The sequence below is a fragment of the Ornithodoros turicata genome, chromosome 3 (genome assembly GCF_037126465.1).
Source record: "Ornithodoros turicata isolate Travis chromosome 3, ASM3712646v1, whole genome shotgun sequence".
Lineage (NCBI taxonomy): Eukaryota > Metazoa > Arthropoda > Arachnida > Ixodida > Argasidae > Ornithodoros > Ornithodoros turicata.
Genome location: NC_088203.1, coordinates 81,030,127 through 81,044,578, shown reverse-complemented (window position 1 = coordinate 81,044,578; position 14,452 = coordinate 81,030,127). Strand labels below are relative to the sequence as shown.

Sequence of the window (14,452 nt, the reverse complement as noted above, 5' to 3'; positions counted from 1 at the left end):
AAAGATAAACGCACGTTTATCTGGTACGCTCTTTGGCTTTGTAAGTGTTTCAGAGTGTTCTATGCAGGAAAACGTGCTCATTTAAAGGCTACAGAACAGCATGAATGCTGAAGGGGGCCTAGAAACAAGGTACATTGAATAATACTTTTAGTGCTCCGCCCTCGATGTTGTTCAAAGGACAAGAAAGGGCAAATCTCTTGATCAAAGGTGCACGAACAACTTCTAGTAAACCAAGGTATTGAAGGAAACCAGACGCGACAAAAAGAAAAAAAAAAAGAACGAAAGGCGCAAACACGCAGAAACGAAAAGCAAAGTACAGCAAACGATCCTGAAAGGCGCACTCGCACTTTCACCTCAAAAACAACAACTTTAAAAACAAGTTGTAAGATGATGAATGGGGAGTTTCATCGCCAGTGACGATACTCTACCCCATTGCTTGTGGTGATACGGGGAATGAAATAATGAGCCCCTTCACACTAAGAATCGAAGTCCTATGGTGTCCAGAAAGGTGAACAGAGCTTTGAGGGCAGAGCGTTGGTGGGCTGGATGTGGCCAGGGACCAAGCAATTTTGTGTGTGAGAGAGAGGGGGCGAGAGTTCAGCTCGTTAAGGGATTCGGAGAGTACGTCCACATCTGTACGCCGCACATAGCCACAGTTGCTTCGCGGCGCTAACACGCAATAAAAAAAATAAAGATCTTCTACAGCACGTGAATGCATTGGGGAGAGTCAACTTGCCTCAAGCGGTAACGCCACTGAGCTGTAAAAGCCACTTCGAGGCATATTCGATGAACTAATGCGGCATCTTAAAACGCTGTTATGGCTTCTAAAAATGCTAAAGAAGGCTACAATAGACTTGTTTTAGAAAAGCAAGCGCCACCTGTGGCATGCAAGGGCTCATGGGAAGTTACAGCGCCTTTACGAGACAGCCAGAGGCGGAGGTAGAAGAACAACAACAACATTCTCGGTGTGCGCAGCAGCGGCGTCAGCCGGGGTAAACCATATCCGAAGCAGACGACGGAGCAGTGTCGCTCAAAGTTCCCATGCTGCTTTGCGCCGCGTGCTTGGAGGCGCAGGCATCTTTGTAAAATCGTCTTCAATAATCGTTCAATAATCGACAAAAAGACAGACGTTCCGGAAAACGTCGCATTTAGGCGTTTATAGGCATTTATAGGCAAATGAGTAAAATTTCGGGCCCTGTTCATGAGATAATGCCACATTCCAACATTGTCAAGGTCGAATGTGGGCATTCGATTTCGCGCTTTCTGGAAGAGTTTGCTGTTTTGGCGCATTATGAGTGCCCTGTGCGGGATCACTAAGCCCTCGCTGTCCTTTAGGAATACGAAGTATTACTACGCCAAGACGGTCGTCATTGATATCACACTCCTGTCTGGATATGCTGTTGACGTTGCTTCCCTGCAGGGCGTATGTATAATTATCATTCTTTGAATATGACACGGGTCCAATTTATGAGATTTCAACCGGCTTTTCTTCGCAGCTTCTCTGTAGTGGAGCCGTCCAAGCGTACGCAGTTGGTGCCAATTCACTACTGATACTGCTAGAGGTAAGCTTTCTAAAGTGCTCTTTCACAGGTCCGACAAAACTTTAGGGAACGCGCGAGCGTTGTGCTGTTTCTTCGGTGCGACACCCTAGCGGAGGCCGAAAGCAGGCTCGTTCACTCGTTCAGAGGGGTGAACATGTGCGGCGTTGGTAACGACACAGTGCGGTAGTTTTCATTCAAGTGAAGGTGCAACTGGAACCACAGCGGCATGTCGCTTCCAGAGAACTGTCCAAAACTCTGAACGAATGAACGCGCCAGCTTCCGCCTGCCACTAGGCCGTCATAAAAAATTACGGCAGAACTCGCTGTGCAGATCGACATTGAGATGCGGCAGCATTTAAGAGCTCATCGAGGGCATTCTCCGACGATTGGCCTGTGTGTGCGACGAGTAGAGGCCTGTGAGGAATGAAGTAGCTGACGTGCTTGGCCACCACTAGATTGTCTATGCTCCTGACGAAGACACAATCTATAACACTTTCAGTACGGGTTGTGGTAATTTGTCGTCACTGACTAGTCGAAGCTTTCCTTCATAAAGTCCGCGAACGAGTTGTTCTGAGGCTTCTCAGTATCCGTATTGAAGTCTCCCATGAGAAACATGGGCATGCTGTGTTCCTTCAAGTTTTCTGCGAACGTGTTGCCTGCAAAGTAATTCAAGAGTTTGGCTAGAAGGAACTTCTTGATCTTGGCTTTAGGAGTTCCCGGCGTAGTGTATACCAGCACAATGAGGGCGGGGGGCGTCCATGCACAGTCCACTTCAAGACAAATAGGTGGGGTAACTTCGTCAACCATATTGGCTGTTACCGTGGCACAGAGAGCATCCCAATGAAGGCTACTGAGGGATACTCGTGTGTTTGCTGCGGTAGGTATTTCGCGACTACCCTATTCCCAGATCACGAGGGACTGCACCCCCCCCCTCTCCTGTACCACCACCAACACATTTCCCTCTACTCCTGCCTGGCTGCACCGAGCCGCCAGCCACAAGCAGGCTGACCGCACCTCCCTCAAAGATCATTCCCCCGTCTCTACGACACATACGTCACCAACTTCATCTGCAGCAGCTAGGGCGTCGTCTACTTTGAGCGTTACTATCTTGGTTGCTAAGATAGTTTCGTCATTTGTCGAGTAGGTGGCGGCACCGACACTTCGGTTGTCCTCTCTTTGGGAAGGGAAACACGCTACAAGCCTTCCAATGTCGTGGTAGGTTGGTCCAGGTCTTCGAGAGGGCGAGGACGTCGCAGTTCGCCAGTACCGGGTCAGTCGCTATGTCGGTTGCATGCGCATTGGGCTTCTGCATGTTAACGGCCTCCATGTTTGTCCTTCTCATTGACCCGCCGCACCATCTTTTCGTAAATCTCGAGACATGTAGGTAGATTTTTGTTTGTTTGTTTTTGTCTACCACGCAGCCCCCTTGCATTGCAGATAAAGTTGGTGCTGTTTGTCGTTTTCGTGAGACACTCTCGCCCGCTAAAAAGGGAGGGGGGTAACGTTTGGCAGTGAAGCGGTCTGCCTGCCGAGGCTAGCGGCACGTTGCTCTGGGGGGAGGGCAGTGTGGGGGAGAGGAAGGGGAGGACCGTTAACTTATTTGCTGGTAAGCACAATCTCCTGGAGTTCTGGTTCGCATGTGCTGGTGGCTTGCATAGCTAGCTTCAGCCTGCATCTTGCATCCGTCCCGCGTCGCCCGCATAGCTTGTCGCATTTTGCGCAAATGCGCTTTACGCTGGTCGGAAGTCGTACACAGATGCCGCTGCGCACAGACTGACACTTGAACTGGAGAAGTTCCTTCGCCGACAACTGCTTGCGCCGGTGTGCGTGGCGTCTGGACGTCCACGGTGTGTGTCACACACGTGCAGGAGTGAGGTCTAGACTACGTGAGAGCAAGAGGTACCCGACGTTCGAATAATGCTAGGACGGGACCGGCCGGTCACCAGATCACTGAGCAATCCAGTCACACACTTGTTTCGATAGCATCATTTATAAAACTCGACCGGCTATGTGGGAACATAAAATATTACAACAGACTGGGCTTGCATAAACCGTGGAATGAAATACAACTTGCAGTCAAAACAAATGAAACTTGCGATTGGGGAGTCCCATTGTCCAGAAGTTCAACCGTGGGGTTCCTCGTCGGATGGAGCATCGAAGCGTAGATCAAAGAGTCCGAGTCAGTACTCGGGGCACCGTTGACGAATTGCAAATCAGAGTGGGGTCAATGGAGGCACACAACACATATGACAGACACACTTCACCTGACGCGATCACGAAGCGCCCAATACACCACGGAAAGCGGTGCGTCCTCCGCTGTAACCGGCCCGATACCAAATAACAGGTTGTCGGGTTTCAGATCCCGAACAAACATAGTCCTGAGCCTATGATACCGGCTTGTCTGCGATCACAAAGGACCTGCGTTCCGACGAGCGGTGTATCCAAGGGGGCAGCTTATCGGCACTACAAGTTAAGCTTACAATTGCACCTGGGGATGTGTTTGACCCGAGTCTCGTAAGAATCTGCCTCCACTTCAGACGTGTTTCCGGTACGATACACGTTAATGAACAGTCGCGAGTCCTATGGCATTGCGTGCGGAGCTCCACGGCGGTTACGCCTATACAGTTATAATATGTAAAGCGACGGTATAACTCAACATAAACCAATTTACAACAACTCCCGTTAGGTAGTGGGAAACATCGTACACATTCCAGATACCGCATGGTTGTCCACATAGACATAGAAATGCACAGAGAAACGTACAATACAACGAAACAGGACTGCAAGCTTATGGCTGTTAGAATCTAAATGTTGTCTGAGAAATGTAACGACAAGCGTCACAGCGTAGACAAATTCAAAATACAATATAAATGCGTGAGCAACAAGGTGACATTTCATATTTCAGTAACGTAGATAGCAGCGCATACAAATCACATGAGACAACAAACAACAAAAATCAGGGCAATAGTTAATCAAAAGTAACAATAAGTCACACCATGCTACAATGAAGAAACTGGAACTCAAGCACTATTGTGGATACATAGTCATGGTCAGACGCGACTGAGGTAGTCCTTCCCCACATTGTCGCTGCCCCGAATGTACTCCACCATGAAATCATACACCTGGAGTTTTAGGCTCCATCTCAGCACTCTCTGAATCACGTGTTTGCATTTGTTGGGATACTGGAGGTTACCGGTGGTCCGTTTGAACCTTCAAATGGACGCCCGTTAGGTAGCGCCTAAACTTATTCATTCCCCACACAAGGGCTAACCCTTCCTTTTCTATCGTGGCGTATGCAGCCTCGGCAGGTGTTAACTTGCTGCTTGCGAAGGAGACTGGGTGTGCTCCTGCAAGAGCATAGCGCCCAAGCTCGTGTCGGACACGTCGGTCCGAAGGGTAAACGGCCGTTGCAGGTCGGGCAAACGGAAGACAGGAGGGTTGGAGAGCGCGTCCTTGAGGGCTGAGAAAACATATGCTCCAAAGCTTCCTTCCGGGTCACATAATTTTGCGCCCCCTTCTTCGTTGCGTCGGTTAGCGACTTCGCCATCGCAGCATACCCCGGAATAAATTCGCGGTAATATCCTGACAACCGGAGAACCGAACGGATTTGTTTCTTGGTCGTTGGCTGCGCTGCTTGTTGAATCCTGTTCAAGGTCTTCACTATTGGGACCTTAGTTCCGTTGCCGATTTCGTGTCCCAGGAAGGAGATTCTGCTGAAGCCTAGCTCGCATTTCGTTGGGCGAGCTGTCAGGCCTGCTTCGCGTAGGCGGTTGAAAACGCTTCAAGTGATTTGATGTGTTGGTACCATGTTTCAGACGCCACCAACACGTCATCATGGTAGTGGACGACGTCCCGTACCCCGCGAGGACTCGTTGCATTACGTAGTTGTGTGAAAACAGCAGGAGCGATTTTGAGTCCGAAGGGCATGTAGTGGAATTGATAATGGCCTGTCGGTGTCAGGGCCGGCGATAGGGGGAGGGCGACGAGTAAGGCGACCGCCTTAAGCCCCGCGCTTGCATAGGCCCAGCGCACGAAGTCTTCAACCTTTTTTTTAAATGTCAAGTATGCACTTAATCGTGTGAAACATGCCCCGCGATGTGCCTTTGCCTCAGGCCCCGCACACCCCTAGCACCGGCCCTGGTCGGTGTTGAGAATGCTGTTTTCAGCCGTGATGCTTCGTCCATGGGCACCTGCCAATGTCCCTTCCACAGGTCGAGCTTGGAAAACAAACGCTCTTTGGCGAGAGATGTGAAGATTTCGTCGGCATTTGGAATGGTCTCCGCACCAGCGCGTCGTTAACGCGGCGGAAATCGATACAAAGACGGTTGGTCTTGTCGGCCTTCTTCACTATGACAATGGGGGCGTTATATGTCGATTCCGATGGCTCAATGATGCCCATTCGCAGCATCTTCCCGTCTTCCCTTACAAGCTCAAATTCGTTCTGTGTGTTGTGGCATGGCTGCAGCTGCCCCAATTTTAGACGACAGGGCTCCAACGCGGCGTCCTCTTCCTGTGCTTCCCGCAGGGATGCCACGTCTGTTGGTCCACCGTCAATTTGGGGTACTCCCAAGTTTGGAAGGGGCCTCTCGCCGCCTTGCTTTGACTACTCCAACTGTAGCCTCCTCGGTAACTCCCGGGTCATCAGTAGCCGCGGCTCGTTCTTCAACGTGGATCTGCTCCTCATGGACTCGTGCTTGGGAATCTTCCGGGTTAGTCGTGCTGGTTTGCTTGCCTATGTCTTCCTCAACCGATGCCGAATCACTTCGGTCCACTTCAACGATACCCTCTCATTCTTCGTCCTCGTCATCTGCCGCCCTCATTCCCGGAGCATTGCCGAGTATGACGTCTTAAAGTGGAGCGTCCATTACCTTGGCTGTCACTTCGCCAGCAAAATAGGGCGTGCTTAGGCTCACGACCGCCTTCGGCAATCTCCTCGTGGTGCCATCCACCAGATATACGAGCCCGAACTCGCCGGTGAGCTGGTTATCGCGTACTAGGTCCTTCCGAATGACCACCGTGTTACTTCCGGTATCCCTCAACACGGAAACTATCTTGGTTTCAATCTTGCCTTCCACGACCGGCAAATGCTTGACGAGGACCTTCACTCTGTTTGACAATACGGCGTTTACCACCGGAACCTTATCACCAAGCTTTAGTTCTACACAGCCTTCGCCTACGTCCCTTTGCAAACTTTTCGGTGCTCTGGCTACGAAGCATGAGCTTTGTGCCTTACTCGTCTTATATCCTGGGGTGTCTGCTTTGTTTTTGCACATCTCGGCTTTATGACCGATACTCCCGCAGTTATGGCATATGAGGCTGTCGCTCCTTTCGGGCCACGCACTTCTGCAATGGTTTGCAATGTGGTCCGTCCTACTGCAGAGGTAACACCTAGGCGGAGCCTTTTCAAGTTGCAGCAATTTGCTTACACCGGGTTTGTCCTTCTGGTCCCCAGGCGTTAATTTCCCTGCGTTGTGGTCTCCGCCCTTCGTTAGCTCGGCGCCCGGCCTTCCCGTTTTCTGAGTCTCCCCGTGTTTGTGTCCGAGGTTCCGAATCCCATGTGCTTCCATAAAATCGTCAGCCGCTTCAGCGATGTCTTCTAAGGATTTCAGCTTATTTTCCTTTAAAACAGTGCCACCGGATTGGAACAATTCCAAATAAACTGCTTCTTGATCATGATCATCAGGGTCCTCTCGCGGACGCCAATAGATGGCACACACGTGCAGGAATGAGGTCTAGACCCCGTGAGATCAAGAGGTACATGACGTTCGAATTACGCTGGGAAGGGACCGGCTGGTCACCCGATCATTGAGCAATCCAATCACACACTTGTTTCGGTAACATAATTTATAAAACACTCGACGAGCTATGCGGGAATATAAAATATTACAACGGACTGGGCTTGGATAAACTGTGGAATGAAATAGAACTTGCGGTGAAAACAAATGAAACTTTCGATTGGGGAGTCCCATTGTCCAGAAGTTCAACCGTGGGGTCCCTCGTCGGATGGAGCTGCGAAGATCCGGGATCCGTAGAATCCGAGTCAGTACTCGGAGCACCGTTGACGAATTGCAAACCAGAGTGAGGTCCATGGAGGCACACAACACACATGACGGACACACTTCACCTGACGGAATCACGAAGCGCCCAATACGCCACGGAAAGCGGTGCGTCCTCCGCTGTAGTATAAATGACACTATGACACTTGATTATAAAGATAAAAAATTATGAAAACTCAAACAATGTGGCGGTGAGAAACATAAACAAATAGACGTCGAACTTCCGATTAACGGAGTGTTCAATCTTGAGATGGTGGTGGCAGGGTGTCCCTCGTCGTGGTGAAGAGATGACCGTGTCGGAGATTGTCCACACAACGCAAACGATGGATCCGGAGTTCACACGGGGTGAAGATTAAATTGGACTCAGACGCGCACGGGTTATAAAAGACACTTCATCAGCCCAATACTGATGCGCAACCCCGAGGCGCCCGATACGCCACATATGAGGTGTGCGGCTTGTCATTGAGATGGCCCGGAACCAACTAACAGGTTGTCGGGTTTGAGACGCCGAACAAACATAGTCCGGAGCCTATGACGCCGGTTTGTCTGCGATCACAAAGGGCCTGCGTTCCGACGAGCGGTATATCCAAAGGGGCAGCTTACTGGCACTACAAGTTAAGCTTACAATTTCAGGGCCGTCCAAGGCGAACTCAATCCGGGGAGACACAACGGGACAGAAAATGAGTTACACCTGTGGCTGTGTTTGCCCCGAGGCTCGTGACAGTGTGACATCTGAAAGCGCGCCCTCTCTCATGGCGGTTTGTATCCGCGCTTGAACATGTATGGAAATTTCCACACCAAAATCACACTCCGACCTGTCTGACCACAGCTGCTGCCCCAGGAATACAGCAGCGTACAAGTTAACAAACAGCAAATATGTTTATTTGCATACATGCAATTCTGCCGTGCTTGAGCTGTGCACTGTCCTCTGTCTGCTCTGTGCAATGCTGCTGTTGTGAATGTGCCACTCCTGCAACTGCGTCTTGTCTCTTCTTTGTCTCTCTGCTTCGCGCTGTTGGCGCCACGTCCCTGCGAGTTTTCCCACGTTTCGAGCCCACCTTTGTTATCGCCTGGGAACATTTCGGCGTTATCACCACACACGTGATCTCCAAGCAGCCAATGCGCGCAGGTCTTAGGGTACATTTATGCTGCAGCATCGCTGCTGGCACATGGCACATCGCTGTTTGGCGATGACGAAACAAACACATGTATCTCTGTGGGCGCGTTCATGCTGCAGCATCGCTGCTTGCCAAAGATGCACGCCATGATCATCGCCACAACAATGCTGCCAAACATATTTGAACATGCCCGGGGACTACCTGACTTCTGGCGATGACAGGTCAAACACAGAGCTTTCTGTTGGTGCATTTACCCTGCAGCCTGGCTGCTCGCTTATCCTCGCCGCTGCTTGCCGCTCTGCTCGTTGCACCTAGGAATGTAAACATGTTTGTCTTCCTGGTATCATTGATGACTGGCGTCTTGAAATCCGACCTGCGATTGGTTGTGATGAAGTCGGTTTCCTCCTTCCCACTTTTCCTCGTTTCCATCCTTCCACAGTGAACGCTGCTAGGCGACTGATATAGCGAAAGCGAGCAGCATCTTGAGCAATCTGCAGGGTAAACGCACCCTAGCGGTTATGCGAGCAGCGATGTGCTTGAAGCTGCAGCGAGCAGCGAGCAGCGATGCTGCAGCATAAATGTACCCTTACGCTGCGAGATACCCTGCCTCAAGAAAACGCAGTGGGTTCGCTCACAAATGCTGTCGCATTTAAAAGTACACCAAGGTATATATAGACAGGTAGCGAAACTCCCATAGGGCCCTGCGTTTTCAGGATGACGCCACGATAGAGACCGTCAGCGCCATCCATCCTTTGCGCGGACTACTACGATTGTAAATAAATAACGTCAGATATGGCGTCAGCAGTATGAATAATAAGCAGTGCATAATTAGCCATGGCGCGTTTGCATTCGCGTACTACGTTTGCGTTCTGTTCCTTTCCCCTTTTCCTGATCGAACCATAATCACCCAGGGCAACAATACCAGACGAGAACAGAGAAAAATAAATCATATCAGGTTTAATGACACACATCAGTTCGAAACTCACAGTTATCACAGATTTTGACGAAGGGCACGTTATAAACACAAACGAACAGGAAATTTCACTTAAGGTCAATTTCTCACCCAGAGCTAAACGTACACGTAGTGATTAGCCGTTTGTTGCTTGTTTGTTAGCTTCAATGAGTGGTCGTAATGGGTTTTTTGCAAAAAACATGGCATCGTTGCGTTGGTGCACAGCTGGTTCGCTAACACTCACGCTATCATGGCCACTACCCAGTACAACAGATCGCGCTTTCTCTTCTCTTAGCGTATGATAGGTGATGCTCTGGCAACCTATGTTGCCGTGGCGACGCCGAGACGCCACAGCCTTCCGTGTGGTTTCAAATATCGTCGGAGAAAAGAATGCAGGGCTCTTTCTTCAGCGTACCTTTTCACTTCTGTGGCGGAACTTTCTCTAAGCTGTGTTAAATTGCAGACGTTGGCTATGTGATACTTTCCAAATAGACTGAGTGTGTTCAGTCAGGACCTGTGATTCACGATGAAAAGAAGGATACTTCTTCTTGGTATGGGGAGGGAGTGGTCTGCCAATTTGAATGGCTTGGTGCTCTTAAGGTAGGATACAAGCCATGCATAGGCCCTCGACGAAGGTAGTCTTTTCATGTTCATCGATACTTGAATTGAATTGAACTGTGAGAGAAAGTTGTCATGCGTTTGGGACGCTCGCAGATCTGCCAATACTCGTGATGCTTGTAGTGTGATGATTTGCATCGAAGTGAGGTGATAGCAACATTTCGGGAATCGTGAATACTTTTCTCTATGTTATAAGCGTGAAATGCACATCAGACTGTGATATCATTCAGGCAAACCCCCAGCGTTAATGGGAGGTACACGCATGGGATCAGAACGCAAAGGAGATGTTTTCTTTAGTTATGAAAATAATTTCATATCACACAAAGGGCACATATGTGGCAGACGACTTAATTTCCAGTTGAGGTTGGTGTACCATATAAATATCTCTAGTCTCTCCGTGAAAAGCGCCAAGAATGTTTCAGTATTGCTCTAGCAACTATAGTTGCTGGGTATGTCGCAGGTATAATTATGTCTACGACGCCTCTCTGCTCCCACACTGCGCATCACATATTTGTAAGCATCGCAAGCTGGAATTCGGTCAGCGAATATGTTCAGTAGCCTACAGATAGCATCCAATCTATTTTGTACTTAATTGGAACAAGAAAAAACTGCAATCAGCTAAGGTTTCTTTTTTTTTCGTTTTTTTTCCGTATGTTTATATTTTCCGAGGTATTACGAGACAGGAATAAGTGACAAAGAGAAGTTATCTTGTTACTTTTTTTATGTTGTAAGTCAATTCAATCTTGTACTACTGTAATTTGGTTTGGCGTTCATTTTTACCGTGTTTCGAGAGGTCTCAAAAATTATAAACACCGAAAGCCGGAAGCCGATTTTTCCCGCTGACGAAAGGTACCATAACAGTTCCGAAGCTCTAAGCCAGAAGCTGTGGACCATTGTGCGCCATTTTCACGACACCACCACTACCTCTCTTGATACAATGTCTCAGCCGATATCTTCCATGGTCATTCCTCCGAAGAACATTATGCGAAACTCCTTCGTTTGGAAAGGAATAGACACACTGACACATTGTCAATGCTTACAGTTCAATATATCGTTCAACAGGAAGTCGAGCCATGAAATTACAAATATAATGAAATTTTTCCAACTGGGTGCTCCGCTTTATGTTGCTGATGTTATTGATGTAATTGTACGGAATGAATAAAAAACAAAACAAGAAGAAAAACAAAACAGACTCAAAAAGTATCGCTGACGAGACATCAACTGGAAAAGATATCTGCATTTTTTTCCTCCATCGATGGCAGAAGGACAAGGGCAAGGGCGAGCTGGTATACATAATTACAACAGTGAAACGCGAGACACGGACGAAAAACAGAAGACAACACAATCTCCTCCATCGATATTTGAAACCGGTGGAAATGTAGTAGCGTCTCGGTGTTGCCATGGTAACGCAGGTTGCCAGACGATCAGCTATCGCCTGCTAAAGCTAGTCACAGCGCGATGCGTTGTACAGGGTAGTGTTTTGGAATTATGCTGGCCGGTCGGTCTCGCCAATACGAAACCTTTTTTTTTTTTTTCGCGGGGCCAGCAACAGGGGATAGACCGCACTCATCTGTTCACACGTGTTAATCTTGGTCTACAGCTTCGAGATGTAAACGTCGCTTCCTGTTTAATCCAAAATGTGTACGAACTCCGCATTACCATGCACGGACACACGGCACGGATACAAGGATGCACGGACAAACGGGCCTACTGTTATACACGCGCAGTGGAGCGGGATACGGAAACGTACTCAGGTGGTAGATGATTTCGTATATGTGTAGTAGTGGGGCATCAGATAGCGTTTCCTATACTAGAATTATGAATAAACTATTAGTACATACAAGACCCATGCGCGCGTCGTAAATATTTTTTTGTTTACTATCGCACCTGTGCTACCAACACCCAGGATCGCTCGAGTCATGGAGACGACAGTGTTGTCGGGTCAGATTTGTTTTTTTTTTCCCCGCTTTCGCTACTAGCTAAATCTAACTTGAGTACACTGTTTGCGCGTTAACTTTTGTCGGGACATATACATTTTTCTGCGGAGTGAATATCGCACTGCGCTGGCGAAGATTATAAAACTATGGTACCAATAAACTACGACTATGCGATAAAAAAAAATACGTGTAGCACATAGGGTGATAACAAGTTCACTATCATTGGGTTACCAGTTCTGTCTACGCGGCAGGGTTCTAGCAACTAGAGAACATGGAAAACTACACACCGGAAACGACAAATTTGTGACGTTACTATTTTAATCTCCGCGGGCGCGATCATGCAAGCTATAGCGTGTGCAATAATGTCGGCCCCATAAAAATACATTCGAAACAATCTTAGGTACTTTGTGCAGCCTCCGTGAGATTTAACTGAAACATGCGCCGCTGTTTAGGCAGCAGGAGAAATCACATTGGATGTGCGACGGTCACGTGCTGTGGAACGATTTAGCTGATTGGAGCGAGTCAGAGCTTAGCTGCTGGATCTATAGACCTTGTGAAATATTTGTGTACATGTTATTGAGTTTCGATTCTTTGAATAGGTGATTCCGATAGGCAGCTGTTTCCGCTTCCGCCAGTACCGGATCGCTGTGGTCGGCAATTTGCAACCTGCTCCGGTCACCGTTACGGACTACTATAATAGCGGTAAGCTGGAAACCATATCTTGTCAACTCCTCATTTATATTTCAGCACCTATAATAATAGAAAAAAAAACAAGTCTTACAGGAGACCTATAATGGAGATTTACGTGCTGAAGTAACTCGAACTCTAGAATACAAGAAAGCGCAACGATATGCATGCACTGAGAGACGTTAGGCGGGTAATTTCTACACTCAATTGTTCTCGTAAAAGCAGGTATGAAGGCATTTCACTGTGTCATTTTTTTTTTTCTCGCACAACAAAATGTAGAATTTCCCCTGGATGACGTAATTGGAGTAAAGTGCACTTGAGCCACCGCTTTTTACGGCATCTGTTAGTCGTTTATAGACGGGAAAAGATGACTGTGGAGTTGATTCAATGCGTATTTCATGACATTCACACACCTTCCTTCACACTCGAGGTTTTCTCCAGCCCGGAAAGTAGTGGAAAAGTTTTAGTTATTACGATAATAACAATTCATGACTTTACGTCGCGTGACAACTGTGATGACGAGCGACACCACAGTGTCGCGTGACTTCTCACAGGTCACATGTGTTACAGGTCTTACACATGTCTCACAGGTCTTCTCACATGTGACTTCTCACAGGTCTCACACCACAGGTCATGTGACTTCTCACAGACATCACTATCACAGACTGAGAACGAGCTCTTGCGTGGGGCTGAGATCTAGAATACTTGGAGTATTCTTACACTTGGGTTTCTACAGTTGGGTGTCTGTTATACAGCGATAGCAGTTTTTGTTTTTGTTTTGTTGTTTTGTTTTCTAGTCACTTTGCTTCTCGTAATTTGCGTCCCTTAATCAATTGTTCTGTTCAATTGCAGTGAACAACGTCTCCGCACTATACACTGCTGGGGACAACTGCGCTGAACCCAACCGGATGCTCGGTATGGGTGGATCCTCCACCTTTGGTGCATCAATGAAATATGGCAAACAATATTCTCATTATTAATATTATGCGGGAGCTTGAAGGACCTTCTCGAACAACTTAAAATGTAATGATGATGCCTGTCTGTTGTTATAGGTGGGAAATAAATCGTTAGCTCTTTTAAGAGTGTCACACGCAATGCTCACTGGAAAGGTAATCGTAAACACTCACGTAGACAGTCTTTGTCACCAAACTGTGACTCTTTTGGACATTCAAAGTCAATGAGGACTAGGTCCAATTGTTGGTTTATGGTGTTTAATCAATTTTCCTATGACACTCGACTCGAGGTAAGTGTTCGATGAAAAGCTCCTTGCGCTCGCGTTTGATTCTTTGCGATGCATAAACTCACGAGAAAGTTCCGACAGTTAAGACAACGAGGGAGGGATCCATTAACCAATTAATCGACATATGCACTCGATGGAGAGTTTGGAACGCACGCTCTTCATTATTTGCCACGAGAACGAGAATCCAGCAGTCATGAGGCTAGGGGAAAGGTGAAGATTCTGCCGTGTGCATGGTGCCTTTGCGTGGGCTATTTGAACCGTTGATGTTGATGTTGATGAAAAAAAGTAATAGGGAGAGATTGAA

At 48.0% G+C, this 14,452-nt stretch overlaps 1 protein-coding gene across 1 annotated transcript in view; it reads left to right on the top strand.

Moving 5' to 3' along the window:
* LOC135387397 (pregnancy zone protein-like) overlaps nucleotides 1–13,988 on the top strand; it is a 45,976-nt gene extending 31,988 nt beyond the window's left edge. The window contains exons 13-16 of the mRNA XM_064616610.1: nucleotides 1,336–1,423; nucleotides 1,497–1,562; nucleotides 12,821–12,923; nucleotides 13,761–13,988. Of these exons, the coding sequence (XP_064472680.1) occupies nucleotides 1,336–1,423; nucleotides 1,497–1,562; nucleotides 12,821–12,923; nucleotides 13,761–13,888 (385 nt within the window). The 3' untranslated portion in view covers nucleotides 13,889–13,988. The remainder of the gene's footprint in view (nucleotides 1–1,335; nucleotides 1,424–1,496; nucleotides 1,563–12,820; nucleotides 12,924–13,760) is intronic.
* The last annotated feature ends 464 nt before the right edge of the window (nucleotides 13,989–14,452 follow it).